This window comes from Gopherus evgoodei, chromosome 1 (assembly GCF_007399415.2).
Source record: "Gopherus evgoodei ecotype Sinaloan lineage chromosome 1, rGopEvg1_v1.p, whole genome shotgun sequence".
Lineage (NCBI taxonomy): Eukaryota > Metazoa > Chordata > Testudines > Testudinidae > Gopherus > Gopherus evgoodei.
The window spans coordinates 361,268,028-361,292,728 of record NC_044322.1 but is presented as its reverse complement, the minus strand read 5'-3'; the positions used below and the strand labels follow the sequence as shown (position 1 = coordinate 361,292,728).

Below are 24,701 nucleotides of genomic sequence, written 5' to 3'. Positions count from 1 at the left end.
CACTCTGACTTCAAGAGTTTCAAAATAAGTTTCCTTCTATAACTGATGTTATTAACTTACTGAATTTTACTCATCTTGGAAAATAAATATAGACTGGTCAGTTTCCCTTTCACCCCTCATATCCTAGCATGGTGCTACTGTAAACCAAAACAACTTTGCAAGGGAATGTCTGTTTAAAAACATCACTGCTTTAATTAATTAATTTAGTCTATACACATTTGATTCTTTCAAAAGAAGGTTTGATTCTTTCCAATACTATATTTGGGGCCAACACACTGTTGATATTTTTAACTTCTAAAAGGATTACCAAAGAGAAAATGAGATATGACATTACTAAAACAGTATAGAATAGAAAAGCAAATTTTTAACCAAAGTTAACTTGTGTCCTCTATAAACAGACCTATGGAAAGCAGCGTACTTATCATAAATACATTGCTTAAGGAGCTGAACAAGGCCATTTAAAGAAGAGAGCTTTTATTAAAAAAAATTAACTCATCACTTACCAGACACAGTATTTTGACAGGTAAGTTTTTCAAACCACTGATTGTCGTGATCTTGTTGTGGGCCAAGCTAAGATAAGTCAAACTATGGCACTTCTCTAGCCCTTTGATCTCCTCTATATTATTATCTATGCATCAGTGTTGCACTTAAGGAAAATAATCACATACAAAAAAATCATAGCAATATTTAGAACTAAGTTAGCAGGTCGGTCTCTCTCTCTCTCATACACAGACATTCATTTTACTAATACCATCTTCGTCCTTCAGCTGTAACTTATTTGTTTCAACCACCATTTACATCTTGTCTCTCAAGCCCGAGCCCCAATCCTGCAACTGTGCGCATGTCGGCAGTTCTTTACACCTGTTGGGAGGTCCACTGAAGTCAACGGGGCTCCACACATGTCAAGTCAGTTGCAGGATCCAGGACTCAAGATCATAAATTCTTTGAGGCAGGGACCATACTTTATTATATGTTTGTGCAGCACCTAGCACAATGAGACCCCACAGCATTACTGCTTAGACCATAAAGCATAACAATAAATAAGTATAATATACATTATCCACGATATTATGTGGGTATTCAAATTTTTACTTGAATTTGAAGTAAGTTATGACAGTCTCAGTAATGAGTCTGTGTCCAAGTGGTGGTGACTGTGTTGTTTTAATTTAAAGTGACGCAAAGGCAAAACTAAACATATCTTATAAGACCAAATTGGAATCAGACACTTTAAAAACAAGAAAATATAAATAAGAAACCCAACTAAAATACTCCAAAGTAGATTAAGCAGGATGCAGAGTGATGCCTTTATGCAATCCCAGGGGCAACAATATTTTATTTTAATGTATATGGGAGAATGATACCACAGTCCGAAGACTGGGACAGCGACATTTTTTGTAACACAGCCAACCACATTTCAAACCTTAGATGCCTGTAGACAAATTATCAGATTATTTTTTCCCTGCCAGAACCATACCAATAATTCTAATCAAATGCAATTAGGAGCTGCATTTATCCTACAAAGGTAATGAAAGAAAATACAATCCTGTTATAAGAACACAAGAACAGCCATACTGGGTCAGACCAGTGGCCCATCTAGCCCAGTATCTTGACTTTCAACAGTGGCTGGTGCCAGATGACTCAGAGGGAATGAACAGAACAGGGCAATTTATCGAGTGATCCATCACCTGTGATCCAGTCTCAGCTTCTGGCAGTCAGAGGTTTAGGGACACTCAGAGCACTGGGTTGCATCCCTGACCATCTTGGCTAATAGCCATTGATGGACGTATCCTCTATGAACTTCTCTAATTCTTCTTTGAACCAAGTTATACTTTTGGCCTTCACAACATTCCCACGCAACGAGTTCCATAGGTCGACTGTGTGTTGTGCTGAACGACCAGGGTTTGGTCAGCTTTTGCCACACACACCCTAACACGCTTTGGCCCAATCTGCACTAACAGTGTCAAATTATAACTGAAGCCCAACACCACGTTCTAGCCTGGATTCCTACCTAGTAGGAGCTATCATTTCACAGGGCCTTTGCTAGGCTGCTTGACATGTTTTGAAAAGTGCACTCAGACCACAATAGAATGTAGGGCTGGAAGAGACCTCAAGAGGTCATCTAGTCCATCCCCCTGTGCTGAGGCAGGATTACGTGTACCACACTTGGTAGTTAGACAGGGACTTTATGACAAAATAGGATTGCTCCTCTTCCTATTGAAGTCTACAGCAAAACTTCATTGGGCACATGATGATATTGGCCATAGTGGACCCAATCAATCATGGATTACCAGTAAGTAAAACACCAGCCTACTATTAGGGTCCAAGAGGTTACAAATGTAAAATAAAAGGTGATCACACAAATAAGATGCAGAAAATCAGTCAGCACTAACAACTGAATTTAGAATCTTAATGACCCACTACAACTACGCGGTCAGGTATTACTGCCTTAGTAAACTGTATTCCTTTCTGTTTTAGACAATTTCCTCTAAGAAGATTAATTTATAATCCTGTCAGGTATGTTTGTGTGTGCAACTGTCAGGAAAACTTGTAATGACCTTACCATCTGCATCACAGCTCACTGAAATACAGGAAGAGATGCTTAGTTACTGTCTGTTAAGAAATGCATCCCAAACACTTTCACCACTGTAAGATATTTAAGAAATGTTGTTTCATTTGTAGACTATAAGAACAGCTTGTTTTGGCTACCATGTCTTCTGTGAGTTTTGCTTGACACAAGTTAGGAATGGTGCCATGTTGCATTTTAAACTCTGCAATCATGTTCTGAATTTCAAATGGTCCTGATGCACTCATACGCATAGTTGTTCTTCCTGTATTGCTGGCAACAAATCAAATGAATCAAATAAAGATATTGAACTGCTGTATTCAAAGCAAATGAAAAATCCTAATTCCTATTCAGATCAGTGTTAACAACCCGTGACCTTTTTTTATTGGTCACATTATTTTTGCTTTGCAATAGGAAATCTGAATGGTGTCTCAGTGCCATTCTCCAGCAAGAACAGTGTCACCTGTACACCTTGTGAAACTTGTCAACAGTGTAACCTGAAAACCCTGCAAATGAGCCCCAACCATCCCTGTGAGAAATAAAAACGCTGAAATAACATCCTTCAGCAATAGAGTTACTTGAGTATGAAAGACAAAGAACCAAAATGATACAGCCTGCAATCCTCTCCTCCTGGAACAAAGACTCAGGATGCAATTTACAAGACAGGAGAAAAGAGGTTCCTAAGCCTTAGTAAGTATTTATAAGCTTACATGGGAACGCAAGAGAATAACATAGAGCACTAGCTTAGACTGTGTCTATACTACAGACCCCTTGCTGGCATGGCTATGGTAGTATAGCCTCCTAGTGTAAATGCAGTGTACACCAACATAAGGAGGTTTTCGGTCCATGTAGGAATACCTCCGCTCTGAATCCCATTGGCTAAGCAGACAGAATCACTCTTCTGTCAGAACAGCTGTGTCTATACTGGAGTTTTTGTCACATCTGTCACCAATACAGCAATGCCGATGTAAGTTTTAAGTGTGGAGCAAGCCTTAGAAAAGTGTAGGAGAAGGAGAGTCTTCAGGAGGAATAAGGGCTGCTCTGCACAGCAAATGCCTTGGAAAAGCAGACAGTGGAGAAACTTAAGTATCTAACACATCCTTATTAGATCTTCACCAGAATGGGGTTTGCTGCCCCACCACCTGGGGTACTCACAGACTGAAAGGTGTTTTTGAGAACAATTTGCACTGCATGTAGTGTTACCTCACATACAAGCACGATCTTATACACTGACATTTAATAGCCTTAACTTTCCTGGATTCTGCGGGAACCTGAAAATCAGTCCATTTTAGCTACTTTTGAGGTTACCCGGCAGAATGTTTTTTCAATTAAAGCAGCTCACCTATCACCAACTTGATTTTCAATCAAATTAAATCTACACAAACGCTGAAACCTCTCTAATGCTAAAAAGTGGGAACTTCTTGCCCATTAACTCTCCTTTGCTGTGACGCCTACAAAATCCTGACAACCGTTAAGCCATTGGTGTGCTGAGACTACTTCAAATCATGGCGATTAACACGGTCTCTTTCCTTGCACTCCCCCATCTGTCAGTATCCATCGTCTCTTGTCTTATACTTGGACTGTAAGTCCTTTGGGGAAGGGACTGTCTTTTTGTCTGATTTTTGTCCAGCACCTAGCACAAAGGGGTCCTGGCCCATAAGTGAGGCTTGTTGTAATAATTGGGCCTACAAATTTACCCTAATTATGAGCTCAATTGTAACAAGTACATGACAGCTTATAAAATGTCACAATAACCTAGAATAACAAATGTTGATGAGAAAAGGTCGGAAAGATTGAATTAGTCCAAATAAAAAAAAAAGTCTCCTTATATAATTTAAGGACTGTGTTAAGATCATGCTTGGTAAACCAGAAAAGTGTGCAACCAAAAATCAGTGAACCAAAATTGGTGTGTTGGAAACTGGATCTAATTGGTGGACAAAATAAAGAGGGGGTGGGCTATTCCCCAACCACTCCCTTTTGGGATCCTTAAAGGAAGAGACTTTGGGAGAAAAATTGGCTGCAGGTTCAATCTTCACCATCATGGCTGTCACCCCCACCATCTCCTGGGAACTTCTACATCCAAATTCTGAGAGATGTCCTGACGAGGCCTAGACAGAGAGAGGAACCCAGATGACATCAGGGCTGCTCAGAGGATTCAGGGGGCCTGGGGTCTTCGGTGACAGAGGTCCCGCGCTTCAGAGGTAATTTGGCGGCAGGGGGTCCTTCCACTCCAGGACCCACCACCGAAGTGCCCAGAAGACCCGCGGTGGGACCCCCGCCGCCAAATTGCCGCCAAAGACCCGCTGCAGGTCTTCAGGGCACTTCAGCGGCAGGTCCCGGAGCAGAAGGACCCCCCGCCGCCAAATTGCCACCGAAGACCCAGAGCGGAAGAAGCTCCAGGGGTCCAGGTCCCGCAAGAGTTTTCCGGGGCCCTGGAGTGAGTGAAGGACCCCGCTCTGGGGCCCCTGAAAAACTCTAGTGGGGGTCTCTGCGGGGCCCGGAGCAAATTGCCCCTCTTGCTCCCCCCCACCCCCAGGCAGCCCTGAATGACATCGCCACATTTCCTAGCTACAGAGGAATCCCAACTGCCACCTGGGATGAAATAGGATCAAACTTTAACAGCAGCAGCAGCAGCTCCAGTCTGTCTCAACTAACTTCTCTCTTCCTCAAATGGACAGTTATCCTCATCTACCTAAGAGACTGTCAGACAAGGTTTTTTTTTTCTTTTAAAAACTCTCCAGTGAAAAGGATTTAGGGATTATTAAAACGAAAGCCTTATTTAATATTTAACATTTCAAATACGTTAACTCTTTTTCCTTCTAAAGTTTGAAGGATTGTTAATGGTGCGTTTGCCATGGTACTAAGCAGGCTGAGGTCTCTCAAACCTCAGACCTTGTTTAACATTGTTTAATGTTGGACACTGACTTGATTATGTTAACATTTTTAGCCCATATATTACATCTAAATTAATACCACAGGCTCCGAGGCTCAAGTAATTATTATTACTCATATTAACATTAAATTCTTTCATTAAGAGGTGTGTATCATAAGAACAATCAGACTGGATCACACCAACAGTCCATCTAGCCCAGCATCCTGCCCTGACAGTGGCCAGTATCTGAGCTTTTGAGGAAATGTACAGAACAGGCAACTTTGGAGAGATTCACCCGTCTTCCCCTCCCAGCTTCTCACTTATAGCTTAGGGAAATCCTGAATCTGAGCACAAAGGAGTTAAAATAAACTCCAAAGATTACACTTCATATCCCAGTGCTGCAGTGAGCATTTGTTTATCATCTTTGCCATGTCTAGGGAGTATGACTCATGGCTTTCTTAGCTTTTCAGGGCATGAAGCTTTTTTATTTTCCCTTGACAGAGAATTTGATCTTTACAAATACTCCCACTCATCCGCTTTTATAAATATTAATGTTTTACTAAGTTAAAATCAATTTCATCATTAGATTAAAAACTATTTCACCTTGATTTTCAAGGCAGCATTGTATGGTTGAGTGAAGCTACACAGTGAAGATGGGCAGCTATTCAGAATGAACGGCCCTTCACAAAAACAACAACAAACCACCTTCTCCTGTTGTCGTTACCACAAAGGATACGGTCCAGTGTGAGTTTAATAAGTGACTGGTACGCGGACAGATCTCGCATTTCAGGTATTTGATTGTATGAAAAATCCACCTCCTGAAGAGAAAAAGGACACATGAGGAGGTTTCTTTCCTTTCTTCTGGACTTTCAGCTGCCTGTGAAACTAACCGGCTTTTCCATTATACTTGTGGTGGGGTTTGTGGACAAAATAAAAGGGTTATTAATATTAATACGTGGTGAGACATAACAAAAGGGTTTTTTATTAGATACATAACTCAAAGTTTGGAAGTTTTATTAACTATTCTGTGTTCCTCCTACAGATAATATTAATGGTCCTGGCAATGATGCATAAAGATTAGAGATCAGGAAGGGAAAGCAGAGGAATCCACACTGGTAGCGTTTAAAAACAATGTCCAGACCTTTGTAACCCATAGTGAACTATATCAAAACCATAGCAGAGAAAGTGGAACAGTATATGGCTATATGTCACATACATCTTTCACAGTACTGATTGGTACCAGTCAGTCTGAAAGGTGAGAACTGATTCCATTTAAGATTTGATTCATTTGGCAAAATCTTAACCAGTACAACGAATTGTGTAAAATGCCATTCCCATAGTGTTTGGGGTTCAGGAATGTGAAGCCAAATGAGAGGTGCAATTATTTTTTTTAAATGGCAACCAGAATAAGATGGATGTGTAGGGGACAAAGGAAATTTGATCTCTTTGCCTGGTTTAGTACAGAATCTAAATTACATTTAAAAGGCCTCTTCGAATTCAAACCTGACAAAAAACATTTTTCACAACTTACCTTGAGATTTTTAGGTGGCTTGAAATCAAAGTATGTAGTCAGTTTATTATTGGAAGCGTTAAGTTCCAGTAAGTAAGGCATGTGACTGACACAAGACAAATCTATAACAAAGGGGAAACACCAAATTAAGTAAAATAATACATAGGGAAATACATAGATTACAGAGTCATAATGTAATACAGTAATTACAACCGCTAGCAACCAAAAATACATTTTAAACCATGCAAGACACAGAACAAGGCTTGGCCCACAGTAATTCAATGTATTAGCACCTCCTCCTACACAAAAGATACTTTGTGAACAACTCAAGACAGAGATAAATGCCCAATTCCTAAATCAAATCTCTATTTTTTAAAATTGGTTTAGTTTGCTATCATCCTAATTTAACTTTGTCACCTAGAGATAAAATTTTCAAAAGAGCCTTACTGATTTATGAGCCTAAATCTCATTTCCAAAAGTGACCTGGGCTCTTTAGTTTCAGACAAGACTGAAAATTTACCTTTAGATCAGTCACAAATTAATCTGTGTTCCACACAGCATCACTCAAGCCAATTTTAAGAGTTATGTGCATAACAGCAGAGCAAGCGATTTCCCCCTCTGAATTTAGATCTTAGTAATTACTTCATAAAAGGCATAATCTTAAAGCGGTCAAGAAAGGAGAGATTATCTCTTGGGAGAAGGGCTCTTTTCAATTCAGAAATCTACTTGGTACTCTACTTGGAAAAAACTAAAATGGACACAGTGAGGTTGTGACAGTTACAGTGATGTACTGATCTCCAGCTCTCTCAAAGTACAAGTACTTAGGCAGAAGTTACATGATGCAGCAGGTTACCGCACACACCTTACTTATTATTATTAATAATCATGGACCAGGACCCCATTGTGCTAGGTGCTGTGCAAACACAGAATAAAATGACATGAGGCCTGATTGTGATCATCATAAAAGCAGCATGCAATTTGGTACACTTCAGCCTCAGCTGGAAATCTTTGCTGAAGAGAATCCCCAAGACTGGAATAGCTGTAAAATCTCCACCTTAACCTTGCACTAACATGGTTGTTTGCACTTTATGTCCAAATAATAAACCGGACAATAATCTTTACTTTCATGCTGCCTAGCATAAGCTAGCACAGCTGTATGAATACCATCAGTAAATCATTCTCAAGGAGATGCAGCTATTGTATCACTCTACAGAGTTGGATTAGCAATGTCATTAATGTGTGGATGGGTTTTATGATATTAAAGCTACACAGAACACTGTATTTTTCATCTTAAATGATTTTACAAGCCAAGAATTTACTAGCGTACTTACTACATACCATTAATTTTATTGTATGAAAGCTCCAACTTCTCTAGGTGAATGTATCTGGAAAGAATGCTAATGTCACTTAAATTACGCCCCTGGGAAAATAAAAACAAAGAAGCTTTAATAACTCACTGTGTAACCACACCCTGCTCTCTTAGGAGACATGGTAGAAGGAAGTGTTGATGAGACATCCACAGCTTCCTCCCGTGGATGCTGGGATCTGAGACCTCCATAATATGATTACATAAAGCAAGATCTATTCACGCCCAAACCAGACACAAATGGGGAAAAAAGTCAAAGCAGAAAAATAAAATGCAGTCATGAGAGATGGCTGAATCCAGAGGGAATGCCACAACATCAGGCTGCATATAAGAGGAATCTGTGGCGAGTCATCTTTAACTGGGTTCAGCTCTGCTATCTTCTTGGACAGCAGCAGTTGCCTCCCATCAGAGTGATGTTAGAGGCTGTATTTCAAGGGAATTATCACCTCTCCCTCCTCCTCTGCTCTGACTGAGCAGAACAAGAGTACTGTAGGAAGTTACCCTGGAGACAGAGTAAAGAGGAATCCTTGACACCTACAGCTACAGCTGTTCCTAGTAGAAAACAAAGAGGGACTGATCCAGGAGTGAAGTCACAGCCTCCCAAAGGTCCCCACATAAGGCACAGAAGTGACAACTACAGGAGGTGAAAAGATTATGCCTGCCTCCTGAAAAAAGAGGACATACCTTGTCACACAGGCCATCGCCTGTTAAGAGTGAAACTCAGCTTAGGGTGACTCTTGTGAGTAGGGTGACCAGATATCCCAATTTTATAGGGACAGACCCGATTTTTGGACCTTTTTCTTATATAGGCTCCTATTACCCCCATCCCAGTCCTGATTTTTCATACTTGTCTGATCACCCTGCTTGTGAGCAGAGAACTACATCAGTGATCACAAAGATGGCTCTGCTGAAAGATTTTGTTCTTTGGTTACTCACTGAAAGTGACAGATTAAGGTAAACAAACTTGGTGCCAGGGGCTGAACGCCCCAGTTTGTACAGGGCCTCAGCCACAGTATCTTCATCCAGTACCCCATCAAAATGTTCCTGCAAAACACAAGAAAGACAGATACACTCTTAGACAGATTTAAGAAACCAAATTCTAAACTGTTGAATCCTACTGAAGTCACTAGGACTGCATTTGATGCAAGTCAGAACAGAGGTTTTCGTTCTAGCCTCATGTCCCTACTGTGGCACCATTTGCAACAGCTTTATATACCCAGAAAAACAAAATATTATTGGATATAACTTTAGCATTCAAAACATACTGTACACTAGCTCCAAACTCTCATATGAGCAATAGAAAAGGCCTAAGTCAACATTTTCAAAAGGGGCCATTTAGTTTTCTGTACCTCATATTTCAGATGCAAAACTTTCAAAAAGGTTTGATCTGCAGAGGCGCTGAGTACATGCATCCCCCTTAGATGTCAACTGGGTTTTGAATGCTCAGTTCTTCTGCAGATCAGACCTAAAATATCTCAAGCTGGGTACTCAAAAATTAACACAGTCCGAGAATCAATGGCCCCTTAACATTTTTTTGCTTGAGTAATGTGAAATCCTTTTCACAAAACAACCAGTCCTCTGCCAAAGTGGGTGGTTAACAGATGGCACTAGTGAACCAGTGCACAGGTTTAATGAGAAAATAAGACAATGATTTGTGAAATTCCTATGAGCTTGCAGAAGCCACACAATGATCTCAGTCTAGGGACCAAGATAAATAATTTATCAAAGAGTAATAATGCAACTCCTAGCACCTCCTACAGCAATTGGAGCTACAGAGATACTACAGCGGATGGTGCTACAGAAATATTTAAGACATGATTAAATATATGAGGTGATAATGCCTTGGTGATGGGCAGATTGGAGACAGATGAAACAAAACAAATCCATTCCTTCCTGGGACCGTATTGAACGTCAGGGCTGGGTACATGCACTGCACACAGCTATGCTGAGGTGCCTTTGCTCGCCAGCATTCATTCAGCAATTTGCATGCCAGCCTGTTTTCTGCCCCTTTCTGGCAGGGAATCAGTAGGGTGCAGAAGATGAAAACACACCAGCTCCCCACTGATGGACAAGGGCGGCTTTAGACATTTCGCTGCCCCAAGCATGGCAGCATGCCGCAGGGGGCACTCTGCTGGTCGCCGGTCCCGCGGCTCCGGTGGACCCTCCGCAGGCACGCTTGTGGGAGGTCCACCGGAGCCGCGGGACCAGTGGACCCTCCGCAGGCATGCCGCCGAAGAACGCCTGCCTGCCGCCCTCTTGGCAATGGGCAGAGTGCCCCCTGCGGCTTGCCGCCCCAAGCACACGCTTGGCGTGCTGGGGCCTGGAGCCGCCCCTGCTGATGGAAGCAACACAGGAGAAGGAGAGCAGGAAATAAACAGCCTCAGCTATACCCCTCCTTCTGTCTGAAACAGACACACATTGGGGGTGGGAGAGTGACAAGAAAATTCATGATCGGATTCCGCCCCCACCACCCTGCCTGGCAGCATAGGGTGACCAGATGTCCCGATTTTATAGGGACAGGCCAGTTTTTGGGGGCTTTGTCACACAGAGGCACCTATTAACCCCCACTCCCTGTCTCGATTGTGTACACTGGCTCTCTGGTCACCCTATCCAGGCACCCAGGGAGGGCACTGCCAGACCCCGCACCCGGCGCTCAAGGGATGCAGGCAGGCAGAGCCCCCACGCCACCAATCGCCGTGTAGACAAGGGGGCGTTGGAGTTGCGGCTCCCACCCCGCTGCCCAGACGTGAGCGCCCGAGCGGCAAGGTTGACACAGCCCCCGTCTGCCCACCCGGGCCGGGCGTCCCCACACGCTCCGGACACCCATGGGCCGCGGCGTGCCCGCCGCCGGGCTGAGTGCTCAGCTTCCCCCGCACCCGCCGGGCAGATCCCGGGCCCTGGGCCAGACCCTCCCCGCCCCCCGTAGCGGGGACCGAGCTGAACCTCCATGGGCTGCGGCTCCCGGGCCAGCTCCGAATCCGAGTCCTGCTCTGGCGCCGGCTCCGGGGAGCAGCCACTGAGCTGCGCCTGCCCGAGGCGGGGACCGTCCCCAGGCGGCGTCGGTGCCAGGGGGACCCCGCCGAGGAGCTGGGCGGGGAGGGGGGGCCGCTCCCACGTGCCGTCCTCCTCGCCCCCCCGCTCGGCCATGGGGAGCGGCGGGGGTGGGGGAGAAGGGGCGGGGGGGCGAGTGTGCTGCTGCTTCAGACTCGGCTACCCCCCGGCAGGGGCCCGGTTGCCGCCATCTTGTTTACCAGCCCGTTGCTTGGGAAACGGGGCGTCGGCTCGCGGGCGCTCCTGGGAAAGCTGGAGCAAATGGATGCTGGGAGCTGTAGTTCCCATCGCCAGGGAGAGCCATTTGGAAGCGGTGCATGCTGGGCGATGTAGTTCCCATCGCCAGGGAGAGCCATTGGGAAGCGGTGCATGCTGGGCGATGTAGTTCTCAGCGCAGCTCAGCTTGCCCATGCCTCCCTCGCCTGGCCTGGGCACCTGGCTTCCCCGGCCTGGCAGCAGACCCCACCCAGCGTTCCTGCCCAGCTGGTGTAGGACTGTACCCGTCTCGCTGTATGGCGAGGAGCAGGGCCCCATCCTGTGCAGGACATTCTGGGGTCTGGATTAGGGTGACCAAATGTCCTGATTTTATAGGGACAGTCCCAATATTTGGGGCTCTTTTTTTAGTATGGGCTCCTACTGGTCTTTCACACCCTAATCTGGGTTGCACCAGGACAAGCGGGACGCAGGCGGGGATGCTGAGTCCTCTCCCTGGGCATCAGGCGGGCACTGCCGTATCCACTGAATATAGGACATTCTGGTGCTTTAGGGAATGGTATGACCCTGCCACCACTCGTGTGACCCCCACCAGCATTACACGACCCCCACGCACAGGGTGTGTGAGGTCACACGCAAGGCGGCGGTGGTGCGCTCGGTGTTCCCCATCCAATATCAGACAAGGGGATAAACCTTAGACCAGGGTAGTCAATGGGTGGCCCGCGGGCCAATTCGGATCACCAGACAGTTATGAATAGACCCTGAAATCTCTTTATTTACTTATCTTTATTATTTTCTCTGGAGTTTGGCTCTTGACAAAGAAATTTGGACCTTGACAAGAAATAATAGACTACCCCTGCCTTAGACAAAGAGAACTTTACGGCTTCAAAACTGGACAAACAGCCTGCCTGCCAGCTCCCAGGTCTCAGCCCTGGGGTTGTGATTACCCAGGTGGGAGGTCACAAAGTTGAGGATCCCATCTAGATTTGGCAGTAGATACAGGACAGGGTGAAAAAGTAATGACACCTAAGCAACTTATGGTCACCCCAGAAGATTGTGGGAGGGTCACGTAGTGAACCCCAGGCCTCTGAATGCCAAGCTACAGTTTTAGCCACAAGGCTATCCTAACTCCTACTGTTTTTGTAGGGAGGACTGAAGAAGGGGAAGGGTAACTTTGGTGATTCTAAGTAGGTAGCTTAGTCACAAGGTGGTTTCCCCCCAACCCTATCAGAAATGTTCATTTTGAAAATGTTTGGATTTTGAAATCTAAAAATGTCATTTAAAGAAATTACAACTTCCAAAAACGGGAAAAAATCCATCAAGAAAAGTTCCATGAGAGAAAAGGTGAGTGAAGTAATATCTTTTATTGGACCAACGTCTGAAGAGCTCTGTGAAACTCAAAACTTGTCTCTTTCACCAACAGACAGTCCAATAAAATGTATTATTCATCCACCTTGTCTCTGTAATAGCCTGGGACCAACACGGCTACAATAACACTGCAAACAAAAATTCTCTGGACATTTTTGAGAAATGAAAAGACATTTGTTGAGACAAAACTGTACTTGGGTATTTTTAGTAATGTGGCTTCTATAGAATACATTTATTTTCAAATTTCCTTCACTTTGATTTAGCTTGGTAAATGGGGTAAACCAATCTGGTACCCATAATCAGCTTTGACTTTACTGACAGGTTTCAGAGTAGCAGCTTAGGGGAGGGGTAACTCAGTGGCTTGAGCACTGGCCTAGTAAACCCAGGGTTCTGAATTCAATCCTTGAGGGGGCCATCTAGGAATGTGGGGCAAAATCAGTACTTGGTCCTGCTAGTGAAGGCAGGGGGCTGGACTCAGTGATCTCTCAGGGTCCCTTCTATCTCTATGAGATATGTATATCTCCATATATTATTAGTCTGTATCTGCAGAAAGAACAGGAGTACTCATGGCACCTTAGAGACTAACAAATTTATTTGAGCAGACACTTTTATGGGCTGACCCACTTCATCAGATGCGTGGAATGGAACATATGGTGGGGAGCTATATATATACACAAACAGAGAACATGAAAAGGTGGGAGTTGCCCTACCAACTCTAAGAGGCTAATTAATTAATTAATGTAATTACACATATTGAATCTATTTCCCCAGGTTAAGTATCCTCACACCTTCTTGTCAAACTGTCTGAAATGGTCCATCTTGATTATCACTACAAAGTTTTTTTTCTCTGCTGATAATAGCCCATCTTAATTAATTAGCCTCTTAGAGTTGGTAGGGCAACTCCCACCTTTTCATGGTCTCCTTATGTGTATATATATATATCTCCTTACTATATGTTCCATTCTATGCATCTGATGAAGTGGGCTGTAGCCCACAAAAGCTTATGCTCAAATAAATTTGTTAGTCTCTAAGGTGCCACAAGTACTCCTGTTTTGTTTTCGTTTTGTTTTTTGACTTTACTGTCTATTAGCATTAAACTTGGCAAACCTTTTACAACTATTTTCCCATTGCCAGTGGATCTATATATTTATATCTATATATATGGGAACAAAAGGGCAAACATTTGAGACACAGCCCAGCAGCTGGACCATTGATGAGATAAGCTGAAAATCTACATTGTAGTTGAAAGTCTCCACCAAAATGGAATATCTATTAAGGATTTCAGGCTACATCACAGGGGTGAAAACTGATCAGACATGGGGTTAGGGGAATAGGAAAGAAGCTCTTCTAAGTACAAATATAAACACACTATTCTTTGAGATGGTAGGGGGATATTTCAAGAATTACTGAAGAGGCAGTGTGATGCAATGGCCAGCGCCTTAGCCTGGAAATCAGGAGATCTGAATTCTATTCATGGCTGCATGATGCTAACTAAGTCCCTTTATCTCTCCACCTCTGTTTCCACCCCATGTTTGTCTTGTCTATTTAGACTATAAGTTCATCAGGTCACTCAGAGACTGTCTCTTCTGTGTGTGGCAGTGCCTACCACAATGGGTACCTGGTTTTGCTTATGGCCTTCGTGGCTCTACTATAATAGAATTGTTTATTTTAACATTTCAGATGAGAAAAACACAACAGATATTCACACTATAAGAGAACTAATGTCTTTGAAATGACAACAGCTGCCAAAAAACGTTTTTTGTTTCACTCTGTCCTTTTCAAAGGAACTGAGGAGTTGCCGTACCAGATCAGACCAGTGATCCATCCAGTCCAATATCAACATGGTTTTTTTAAAGAGAAATCATGCCTCATCAATCTACTAGAATTCTTTGAGGGGGTCAACAAACATGTGGACAACGGTGTTCCAGTGGATATACTGTACTTAGATTTTTAGAAAGCCTTTGACAAAGTCCCTCACCAAAGGCTTTTAAGCAAAGTAAGTGGTCATGGGATAAGATGGAAGGTCCTCTCCTGGATCAATAACTGCTTAAAGGATAGGAAATAAAGGGTAGGAATAAATGGTCAGTTTTCAGAATGGAGAGAGATAAATAGCAGTGTCCCTCAGGGGTCTGTACTGGGATCAGTATTGTTCAACATATTTATAAATTATCTGGAAAAAGGCATAAACAGGTGGCAAAATATAAAGATGATACAAAACTGCTCAAGATAGTTAAGTCCAAAGCTGACTGCAAAGAGCTACAAAAGGATCTCACAAAACTGGGTGACTGGGCAACAAAATGGCAGATGAAATTCAATGTTGATAAATGCAAAGTACTGCACAATGGAAAACATAATTCCAACTATACATATACAGTGATGGGCATCTAAATTAGCTGTTACCACTCAAGAAAGAGATTTTGGAGTCATTGTGGAGATTTCTCTGAAATCATCCACTCAATGTGCAGTGACAGGCAGAAAAACCAACAGAATGTTGGGAATCATTACAAAACCTTTTCCTAATAAGACAGAAAATATCATATTGCCTCTATATAAATCCATGGTATGCCCACATCTTGAATACTACGCACAGATCTAGTTGCCCCATCTCAAAAAGATATATTGGAACTGGAAACAGTTCAGAAAAGGGCAACAAAATGATTAGGGATATGGAACGGCTACAGTCTGAGGAAAGATTAATAAGAGTTTTCATCTTAGAAAAGAGATGAAGGGGGGGTGATATGATTGAGGTCTATATGACTGGGTGTGGAGAAAGTAAACAAGGAAGTGTTATTTACTCCTTCTTGTAACAGAAGAACTAGGGTGTCACCAAATGAAATTAATAGGCAGCAGGTTTAAAAAAAACAAAAGGAAGTATTTATTCACACAGTCAGCCTCTGGAACTGTTTGCCAGAGGATGTTATGAAGGCCAATGCTATAACAGGGTTAAAAAAAAGAATTAGATAAATTCATGGAGGATAGGTCCATCAATGGCTATTAGCTGCCAAGATAGGCAAAGATGGTGTCCCTAGCCTCTGTCAGAAGCTGGGACGACAGGGGATGGATCGCTCGATGATCAACTGTTCTGTTCATTCCCTCTGAAGCCCCTGGCATTGGGCACAGTTGGAAGTCAGGATACAGGGCTAGATGGACCTTTGGTCAGACCCAGTACGGCTAGGGTTGCCATGTGTCCGTTTTTTGACTGGAATGCCCAGTCGAAAAGGGAACCCTGGTGGTTCTGGTCGGCACCGCTGACCGGGCCATTAAAAGGCTGGTTGGCAGCACAGCGGGGGCCTGAGGCTAAAGTAGGCTCTATACCTGCTCTAGCTCCATGTGGTTCTCGGAAGCAACTGCCAGGTCCCTGCGGCCCCTAGACACATAGGCAGCCTTGAGGCTCTGTGCACTGCCCCCAGGACCAGCTCCACAGCTCCCATTGGCTGGGAATCATAACCCATGGGAGCTCCGGGGACTGTGCCTCTGGGCACGAGGGCAGTGCACAGAGGCTCCCTGGATGCCCATGAACCCAGAGGCCTGGCGGCCACTTTCTGGGACCCACAGTAAGCGCCACCAGGACCCCATATCCCAAACCCCCTCCCGCACCCCAACCCCCTGCCCCAGCCCAGAGTCCTCTCCTACAACCAAACTCCCTCCCAGAGTCCGCCTCCCACCCCACCCCACCCTCCACAACCCAACCCTCTGCCCCAGTCTGGAGCCCCCTCCTGCACCCCAAACCCATCATCCGTGGCCCCACCCCAGAGCCCACATCCCCAGCTGCAGCTCTCACCGCCCATACTCCAACCTCCTGCCCCAGCCTGGAACCCCCTCCTGCACCCCAAACCTCTCATTCCTGGCCCCACCCTAGAGCCCCCACCCGCAGCTGGAGCTCTCAACCCTCCCACACCCCAACCTCTGCCCATCCCAGAGCCCTCTCCCACACGCTGGACCCCTCATTTCTGGTCCCACCCAGAGCCCGCATGACCAGCCTAGAGCCCCTACCCCCCCACCACAACCCCCTGCCCCAGGCAGGTGAAAGTGAGGGTGGGGAAGAGTGAGCAACAGAGGGAGGTGGGATGGAGCAAGTGGAGGGTGGGACCTCAGAGAAGGGGCAGGGCCTTGGGGCTGGGGGTGAGGCCGGGGTGTTTGGTTTTGTGCAATTAGAAAGATGGCAACCCTAAGTATGGCTGTTCTTATACTGTGCCTCCGAGAGTGACCAATACCAAATACTTCAGAGGAAATTGCAAGATATCCCATAATGAAATAACCTAGTTAGCTTGTGTCCTGAAGCATGAGAATGTATGTCCCTTTTTTATGTCCCTGTCTAATGTAACTGTGAATGGTTCAATTATACAGATGCTCCCGACTTACACTAGTGTTGGGTTCCGGAACACCTTGTGTAACTCAAATTTTGCGTAAGTCGGAAACGTATCTCCGACCTTTACGCAAAAAAAAACCCCTCCTCTTTCTAGCTTACGGAACTTTTATTGTAAATTCGGATTTGGGTACATCGGGTTTACGTAACTCGGGGAGCGTCTGTACATAGAAATGTAACCCCTTTCTAAAAAAATCTTGCTCAATGCTAAGCCCCACTGATATTCTGTGGCAGTTAATTATACATTGTATAAAAAGAAAAAGAAATTTCTTTCAATCAGTTTTAAATCTGCTGCTTTTCCATTTCATTGACTGGGTTGTGAAAAGGGGTAAATGGAGGAAGTCAAGCAACAAAGAAAAGTGATGTAGAATTTGATGGGAAGGATGCAAACATGCAGTCGCCAGAACCCAGCTCCAAGAATCATAGAATCATAGAATATCAGGGTTGGAAGAGACCTCAAGAGGTCATCTAGTTCAACCCCCTGCTCAAAGCAGGATCAATCCCCAACTAAATCATCCCAGCCAGGGCTTTGTCAAGCTGAGCCTTAAAAACCTCTAAGGATGCAGATTTCACCATCTCCCTAGGTAACCTATTCCAGTGCTTCACCACCCTCCTAGTGAAATAGTGTTTCCTAATATCCAACCTAGACCTCATCCACTGCAACTTGAGACCATTGCTCCTTGTTCTGTCATCTGCCACCACTGAGAACAGCTGAGCTACATCCTCTTTGGAACCCCCCTTCAGCTAGTTGAAGGTTGCTATCAAATCCCCCTCACTCTTCTCTTCTGCAGACTAAACAAGCCCAGTTCCCTCAGCCTCTCCTCGTAATTCACGTGCTCCAATCCCCTGGCCATTTTCGTTGCTCTCCACTGGACTATCTCCAATTTGTCCACATCCTTTCTATAGTGGGGGGCCCAAAACTGGATGCAGTACTCCAGATGTGGCCTCACCAGTGCCCAATAGAGGGAAATAATCACTTCTTTCTATCTGCTGGCAACGCTCCTACTAATGCAGCCCAATATGCCGTTAGCCTTGTTGACAACAAGGGCACACTGCTGACTCATATCCAACTTCTCGTGCACTGAAATCCCCAGGTCCTTTTCTGCAGAACTGCCACTTAGCCAGTCAGTCCCCAGCCTGTAGCGGCGCATGGAATTCTTCCTTCCTAAGTGCAGGACTCTGTACTTGTCCTTGTTGAACCTCATCAGATTTCTTTTAGCCCAATCCTCCAATTTGTCTAGGTCACTCTGGACCCGATCCCTACCCTTCAGAGACGACATACTTCTCTGAGGAGACACAGGTAGGCAGATCACTAGCACTCAGGATGAGAAGGTTGATTGTTGGGGACTAACCAGTTCATTTCAATGGGTTCTGGGTCTGAGCAAAGACTGCAAGTTAAAGCACATGATTCTAGGAGGTTTTATAACTCAATTTCTCAGCCTAGCCCAGAACCCCCACCCGGGAATGATAATGTCAGAATGATCTCTGATTGCTGTGGCTGTCGGTTTAAAAAAAAAAAAAAAGTCCTTATGGACACCATCCACTGACTTTTATCTCTATGCTTCAGGGAAACATTATAACTACTGCAATAAAGCTCCCCCAAATTACCTTCCTTCATTATCTCACCAGTCAGAAATGTGAAAACCCTTAATGAGATTTACTCTTTTTAAAACTAAGCACCCTCTGCCTGCTCCCAGGGCCCCCTCGGGCATAGCGGCTGCCCTATGAAAGCTTTTTTCCAGATGGTATATGTCTAAGAATTGCATTCTGGGAGCTGTAACAAAGGAAAGGATTCCATACACTTAGAATAACCAAGAGGGGAAAGGCTAGCCTCTACCACTGCTCAGGCGCTACCTCCCAGGACTGGACTGAACTGGGCCGTTGGAGATATACGCTGTCTGGTAATGTATAAGGCCTATTCGGTTTTTTTGCTGGAACCATGACCGTTCCAAGACAGAATAATTTGTGAGCCTTCAGATCTAGAAATTGAACCTATAAACCATTGGAAAGCCGGGCTTACTCACTGTCCAATGGGGCACAGCATCAGTCTCTAGGTGTGGTGCCTTGTGGGACGTCAGACCCTAAAATCACATGTATTTGTAGCCTACACAGGCATGCCATTGCCTGCCTGTGTAGAATGGGATTCTGGCCTGCGACCCAGACCTCTGTTGCCACGTGCAATCTCAGCACATTGACTATAGCAGCTCTGTAAGCCAAGCTGAGTGAGACACTTGAAACTAAACCAGAAACCACACCAACGTCTTCTGGTTTTGTTACAAACTCAAATCCACAGAACAGATTGTATTGTACAAAACAAAGTCTTATTTACATATAGCCCCCTGACCATAAATTATAACCCTTTAACCAGCTACATCTAGCAAGGAAATAAGATTTTCCTCCTCCACATGGTCCTTTTAGCTGGCAGGGGAGATATTTTTTACTCCACTATTGTTTTTTTTTTTAACTGACAGTGAGGTGCAATGCTTCTAGCTAGAAGCAGAATTCCTATTACCCACCGGAGGGCCCTTTTTCAACCCAAGCAATAGTCGTTTTCCCTATAAATGAAAAGGCCCATCTACATAGAATACATTTCATTGTAGCCTTTAAAAATGTCTTTTTTGTGCCCCAAGGTGCCGGACCTGTAGTATCTTTGGGCCTGCATCCATTCTCATTACTGTGCCTGTATTGTCAACCCCAGAGCTAAAAAATCAGAAGTCAGCCCCGCCCCCAGAATCATGAGATTGGTGTAAAAATCATGAGATTTACAGGGGAAAATTCATTCTGGGGTTTTCTTTCCCTTCTGGTCTTTGAGCTTTTAGAGTGCATTTGGGTTGCCTTTTCAAGGTTTTATCTGCAACCATGAGGCTAGAAACTTACCCAGTGTCTCATGTATTCACCTGAATCCAGAAGCTGGGGCTTTTAGAAAAATACCAATATTGCAATACTCAAGATCTAATTGTGGGAGTTAGCACCACTAGTGTCAAGTCTGGCACACCATGCCAACAGGTGGGCAGGAGGGTGGGGTTAGGATATGTACCTCTCTTGTCCTGGAGCTAGTTTGGTTCTGGGCACATTTAGAGCAGCCCTCGGGATATAAGTTGTACAATGACCTGCATAGGGAATCAGTTTCACTCAATAAGAACAATCTGCCAATTCAGGCTAACGCTAATTATTAATGGATCATTTGTGAATTATTTGAACTAATGAAAGAAAAAACACCCATTTTGTAATCTATTTGTGGACAACTCGAAACAAACAAGATACATCAAATTCTTTCCTAAAAATGGTTCACTCATTTCTATTGACAATCCTGGAGTTCTCAGTTTATTCACAGGACATGGCAGCCAGGCAAGCTCCCTCCATGCTGCCCCATCAGTTTGCTAGATACTAGCCTTGGAGGGCTCACCTCCAGGAATGAGCGAGCACTTGAGTTTCCATAGGCCATTCAGTCGCTGGCCTTTTTGCTGAGATTGCTAAGTACTGATTGTAATGGTGGCTTTTGTGATGTTGACACCTGTCCATGAAGAACTGGACTGAAAACCACCAGTGCATTTCACTTTCGTCACTGAACAGACATTAGATGCTAACAACTTTCAGGCACTGCCCACATGGTTTGCTTTTTAACCAGTCACCTGGAGACTAACAACTTGGATCCCTTCATCAATCCCATGAGCCATCCTTTCCCCTTCACTCTATTTACACTTATTTCTCCCCATGCTTGTGATGCTGCTGTAATGCAGCCCAAGGGCCAGGGAACCATTGCACTAAATGTAGAATATGTTTAGTCCCCTCTCCCAAGAGGTAGCAGATGTTTAGAGCCTTGCAAGTTGGCTTTCCATTGGAGGAGAACTCACTGATGTGGTATCTGGGTATATTCTCGGTGCAACTTGTTTATTTTGCAGTAGAGACATCAGCCCTAAAACAGAGGTGGTCACAAAGAGCACACAAATAATCCCCTCATTCAGGGATCTTAGCCAAAATACCAATGCCTGGCTCCCAAGAAGCAGTTAGGCCTCAACATTGACTCTCGTTAGAGAGATTTAGAGAGCCAGCACATACTGATGCTGCTTGCCACAGTTATGCCTCCAAAAAAGAAACATCTTCACAACACTAACAACCATATGAGAATTTCTTGAAAGACTGAATATTGCTCCCATGCTAAGAAAAAACCATGGAAGAGTATGTGTAACAGTGCTATCTGGTGATCCCTGCCATAACAACACATGGACATGTTGAAAGTTTAGGGTCTTTTTGCCCAGCTGTGCTGCACAAACGTTCACCTTGAGCTGGAGCTTCTTGTTTTAAAGCAAATTGCTTGTACGATGCCATTTCTGTTACCAAGGAGTCTGCCACGAATTTTTGGCACAGATTCAGAGCCTTTAAGGTCAGAAGGGACCAGTGTGATCATCTAGTCTGACCTGCTGAGCAGGTAGGACGGCAAAACTATGCCAGGACTCACTACTCTTTAAACTAATTCAGCTGTGTTTGGCAAGCCAGAGGTGCAACACGTATTGTGATCTAGATGTAAACCCACACATAGCATAGAAAATACGCACAGAAGTAACATAATGGATGGAATCAGAACTGCTCAAACAGTTTGTCATAGGCCCTATATTGCTAGCAGTAATGGAGATTCTTCTTTAGTTATAGTAGCAGGAGCCTCAGTTTTAGGAGAAGGATGATCTGAATTCTACCCTTGCTATTGCTGAACTGTCCCAAGCTGCCATGCGTGCAGCATAGTTACCGCCATGAAGACTTAGGTAGCCCATGGAACTGTTACAATACTTACCCGGTGTGTGTATTCCACTGAAGGCCAAAGCATCTAGTATGTGGAGTACACAGTTACAGCCGAGTCAAAACACAGTAGGGACGTCAGATTGTTGCTGACCTTGGTCACACTTGCAATTTTTTTCCAGCTCTCTGCTTTTGCTGCACTGAGGCCAACCAGAAAAATTCTCTGCCTCCCTCCTCAGCTGTCCTTGCTGTCACGTCGCGACCAGATCATCATCAGATCAGCTTCACCCTCAAGTTAACAGGGAGTGGAAGGAAGCGCAGAAGCCATGTTTAGCTTGTAGTAGATTTGCTGGGCGGGGCTTGCCCAGATGGCAAGTTCTCCGAGAGGCAAAGGCCACCCATAATCAAATTAATGGCTAGAGAGGCAGATTGTCCTTGTAAGATAGGCCTGAGGACCTGATGGGACCACATGACAGAGGCAGGGCAGGCCCAAGACGAGTTTACATGAGCTGCCACTGTGTTTGGCGCATAGCCAACCCAGGCTAATGAGTTCTCTGCATTGACGTTTCCCAGAGTTTATCTCCCACCATCTGGAAAACGCTGGCCCTTCCATTGGGAATTGTGATGATTCAGACAGGAGGGCGGATTATTAAAACTTCAGGAACATAAAACCCCCATCTGTTCAGCTTGGCAGGGTGGGGAGCACTGCCTATTCACTCAGCCCAAGTGGAACAACTCCTTTAAAAAACCCCTCCACGGCGGCTGGCAATTTGAATGCAATTAACCGTATGTATTTCAGACCCAAAACAGACGGCTCCCACATGGAGCCGTGAAAACCCTGGAAAATGGGCAGACAGCAGCTGAGGCCTTGACAGAGATGGAAATCGGGCCATATGAAAGCTGGTGACAATCCCCTGCTAAAATGCAGTGCTCAGCTGTAGCCTCTGAAACAGCACAGGAAAGCTTAATCCTTCAGAGCCCCAAGGACAGAGATCTACCTCCTCACGCAGGACCTGATTCAGCAGCCCATCCATATTCCGCAAGCCATATTCAGCACGTGCTTCACTTCAATGGGATTTAAGCACATGCTTCGAGGTAAGCCCAGGTAACCCACATTAACCCAGCATGGCTCTCTGTCTCCCTCTCATGGATTTTTCCTCAAAACACCCGTGAGGTAGGCATTAACCCCGTCTGATGGGAGGGAGACCCAAGGCACAGATGGGTTAAATCACTTGCACAGGGAGTCAGAGCAGAGCTAGGAATGGTGCTCCAGGCCTGTGCTTTGTCTGCAAAACTTTACTCTTTGAGTGCCGTGCATGTCACTACTTGGCCTCAGCGCCTCACACTTCTCTCTTCCCCCGCAACGCATTGCTATCCCCCTGAGCCATGACCCCAGCCAAAGAAAGGGCAGGTGGCATTGCCTCCTCAAATGCAGTTCCAACCTCCGCCCCCCAACAACCATGTATTAAACTGACTAAACACACACCGTGGTCTTTACAAAACTAGAACAGAAGTTGTTCCATTTCTGTCGCTTTTTTCATCTTGAAGAACCTCACAGCGTTTTGCAAACCGGTATGTGCTTGTCGAGAAGCAAAAAGAGGGAACACTCTGAAATGCAGCCACCCTGAGGTGGGGCAAGCACAGTTCAACTGCATGTAGCAATTTAGGCCCAGGTGTGTGGAATACAGGTTTGAATTGAAATTGGAGGGGGAGACTTTAGGTATATAGACTGCAAAGACCAGGTTAGATTCTGAGGAGAGTATTGGGGTTGACACCTCTACACTTATGAAAAATGAGGGAACGGTGAGAAAGATGGGGGAGGGGCACCTGTACATATTTCTGGGTTCTCTGCCACATAGGACATAGGCCCTTGCTTATTTAAATTGAGACTCTGCCTAGAGATGGCTTTGACAGATGATCCTGGGTGGCAGTTATCCCCACACATCACCTGGTGGGGGCTGGGTACTTGAGCTGTTCTGGAAGGTAGACTATTTAAAACTTGCATACAATATTTCTCCCTCCACTGCTCCAGATTCCTAGCCAGCTGTGTACTTGTATGGTCCGCTCATGACCACAGCCCAGCCGCTAACCCTCCTGACACTGATACCTTTGTGAGGTAGAAAAGTATCTCCCATTTTTTAGGCTTGAGACAAAGGGACCTTCTTGGACTTGGCCAAAGTCACATCGGGAGGCTACGGCAGGACCAGGAAACTAACCCAGAACTCCAGCAGTATAGCTCAGTGCCTTAATCACAAGCCCATTGTTTCACCCCCTCCTGCTGTTTCACCCGACCTCCCTCTGCCTCACAGCCATTGCCAAACATGTCAGCTCCAGCATTTCCTGTGCTCCAGACAAGACCTTTTCTGACCCAGCTGGACTCAAGTGTCCCCAGAGCCCATGATATGCACCCCCAGCCTCCCGCTTCTCATTCATGGCGCTAATCTGGCCGCTCAATATGCAACACTTGATTCCCTCCCACCTCCCCCCACTCAACCTTTCAAGTGCTTTGATTGGGAGCCCTGCGCTGCATGTTGAAGAGAAAAGCTGGCTGATAACAGCTGATAAAATTATCACTGACGGCTGCTTGATCCGCTGGAGGAGGGCTGAATAATCAGAACGGTGCTGTTTACTGCATTAAGCTGTGGAGTTTAAACTTCT

General features: G+C 45.0%; 1 protein-coding gene across 1 annotated transcript in view; it reads right to left on the bottom strand.

Annotated features, from left to right (window-relative positions):
* LRGUK (leucine rich repeats and guanylate kinase domain containing) overlaps window positions 1-11,401 on the bottom strand; it is a 79,753-nt gene extending 68,352 nt beyond the window's left edge. Inside the window, 6 exon segments of the mRNA XM_030575954.1 lie at window positions 504-628; window positions 6,172-6,253; window positions 6,967-7,067; window positions 8,284-8,365; window positions 9,248-9,355; window positions 11,255-11,401. Of these exon segments, the coding sequence (XP_030431814.1) occupies window positions 504-628; window positions 6,172-6,253; window positions 6,967-7,067; window positions 8,284-8,365; window positions 9,248-9,355; window positions 11,255-11,260 (504 nt within the window). The 5' untranslated portion in view covers window positions 11,261-11,401.
* Between the last annotated feature and the right edge of the window lie 13,300 nt (window positions 11,402-24,701).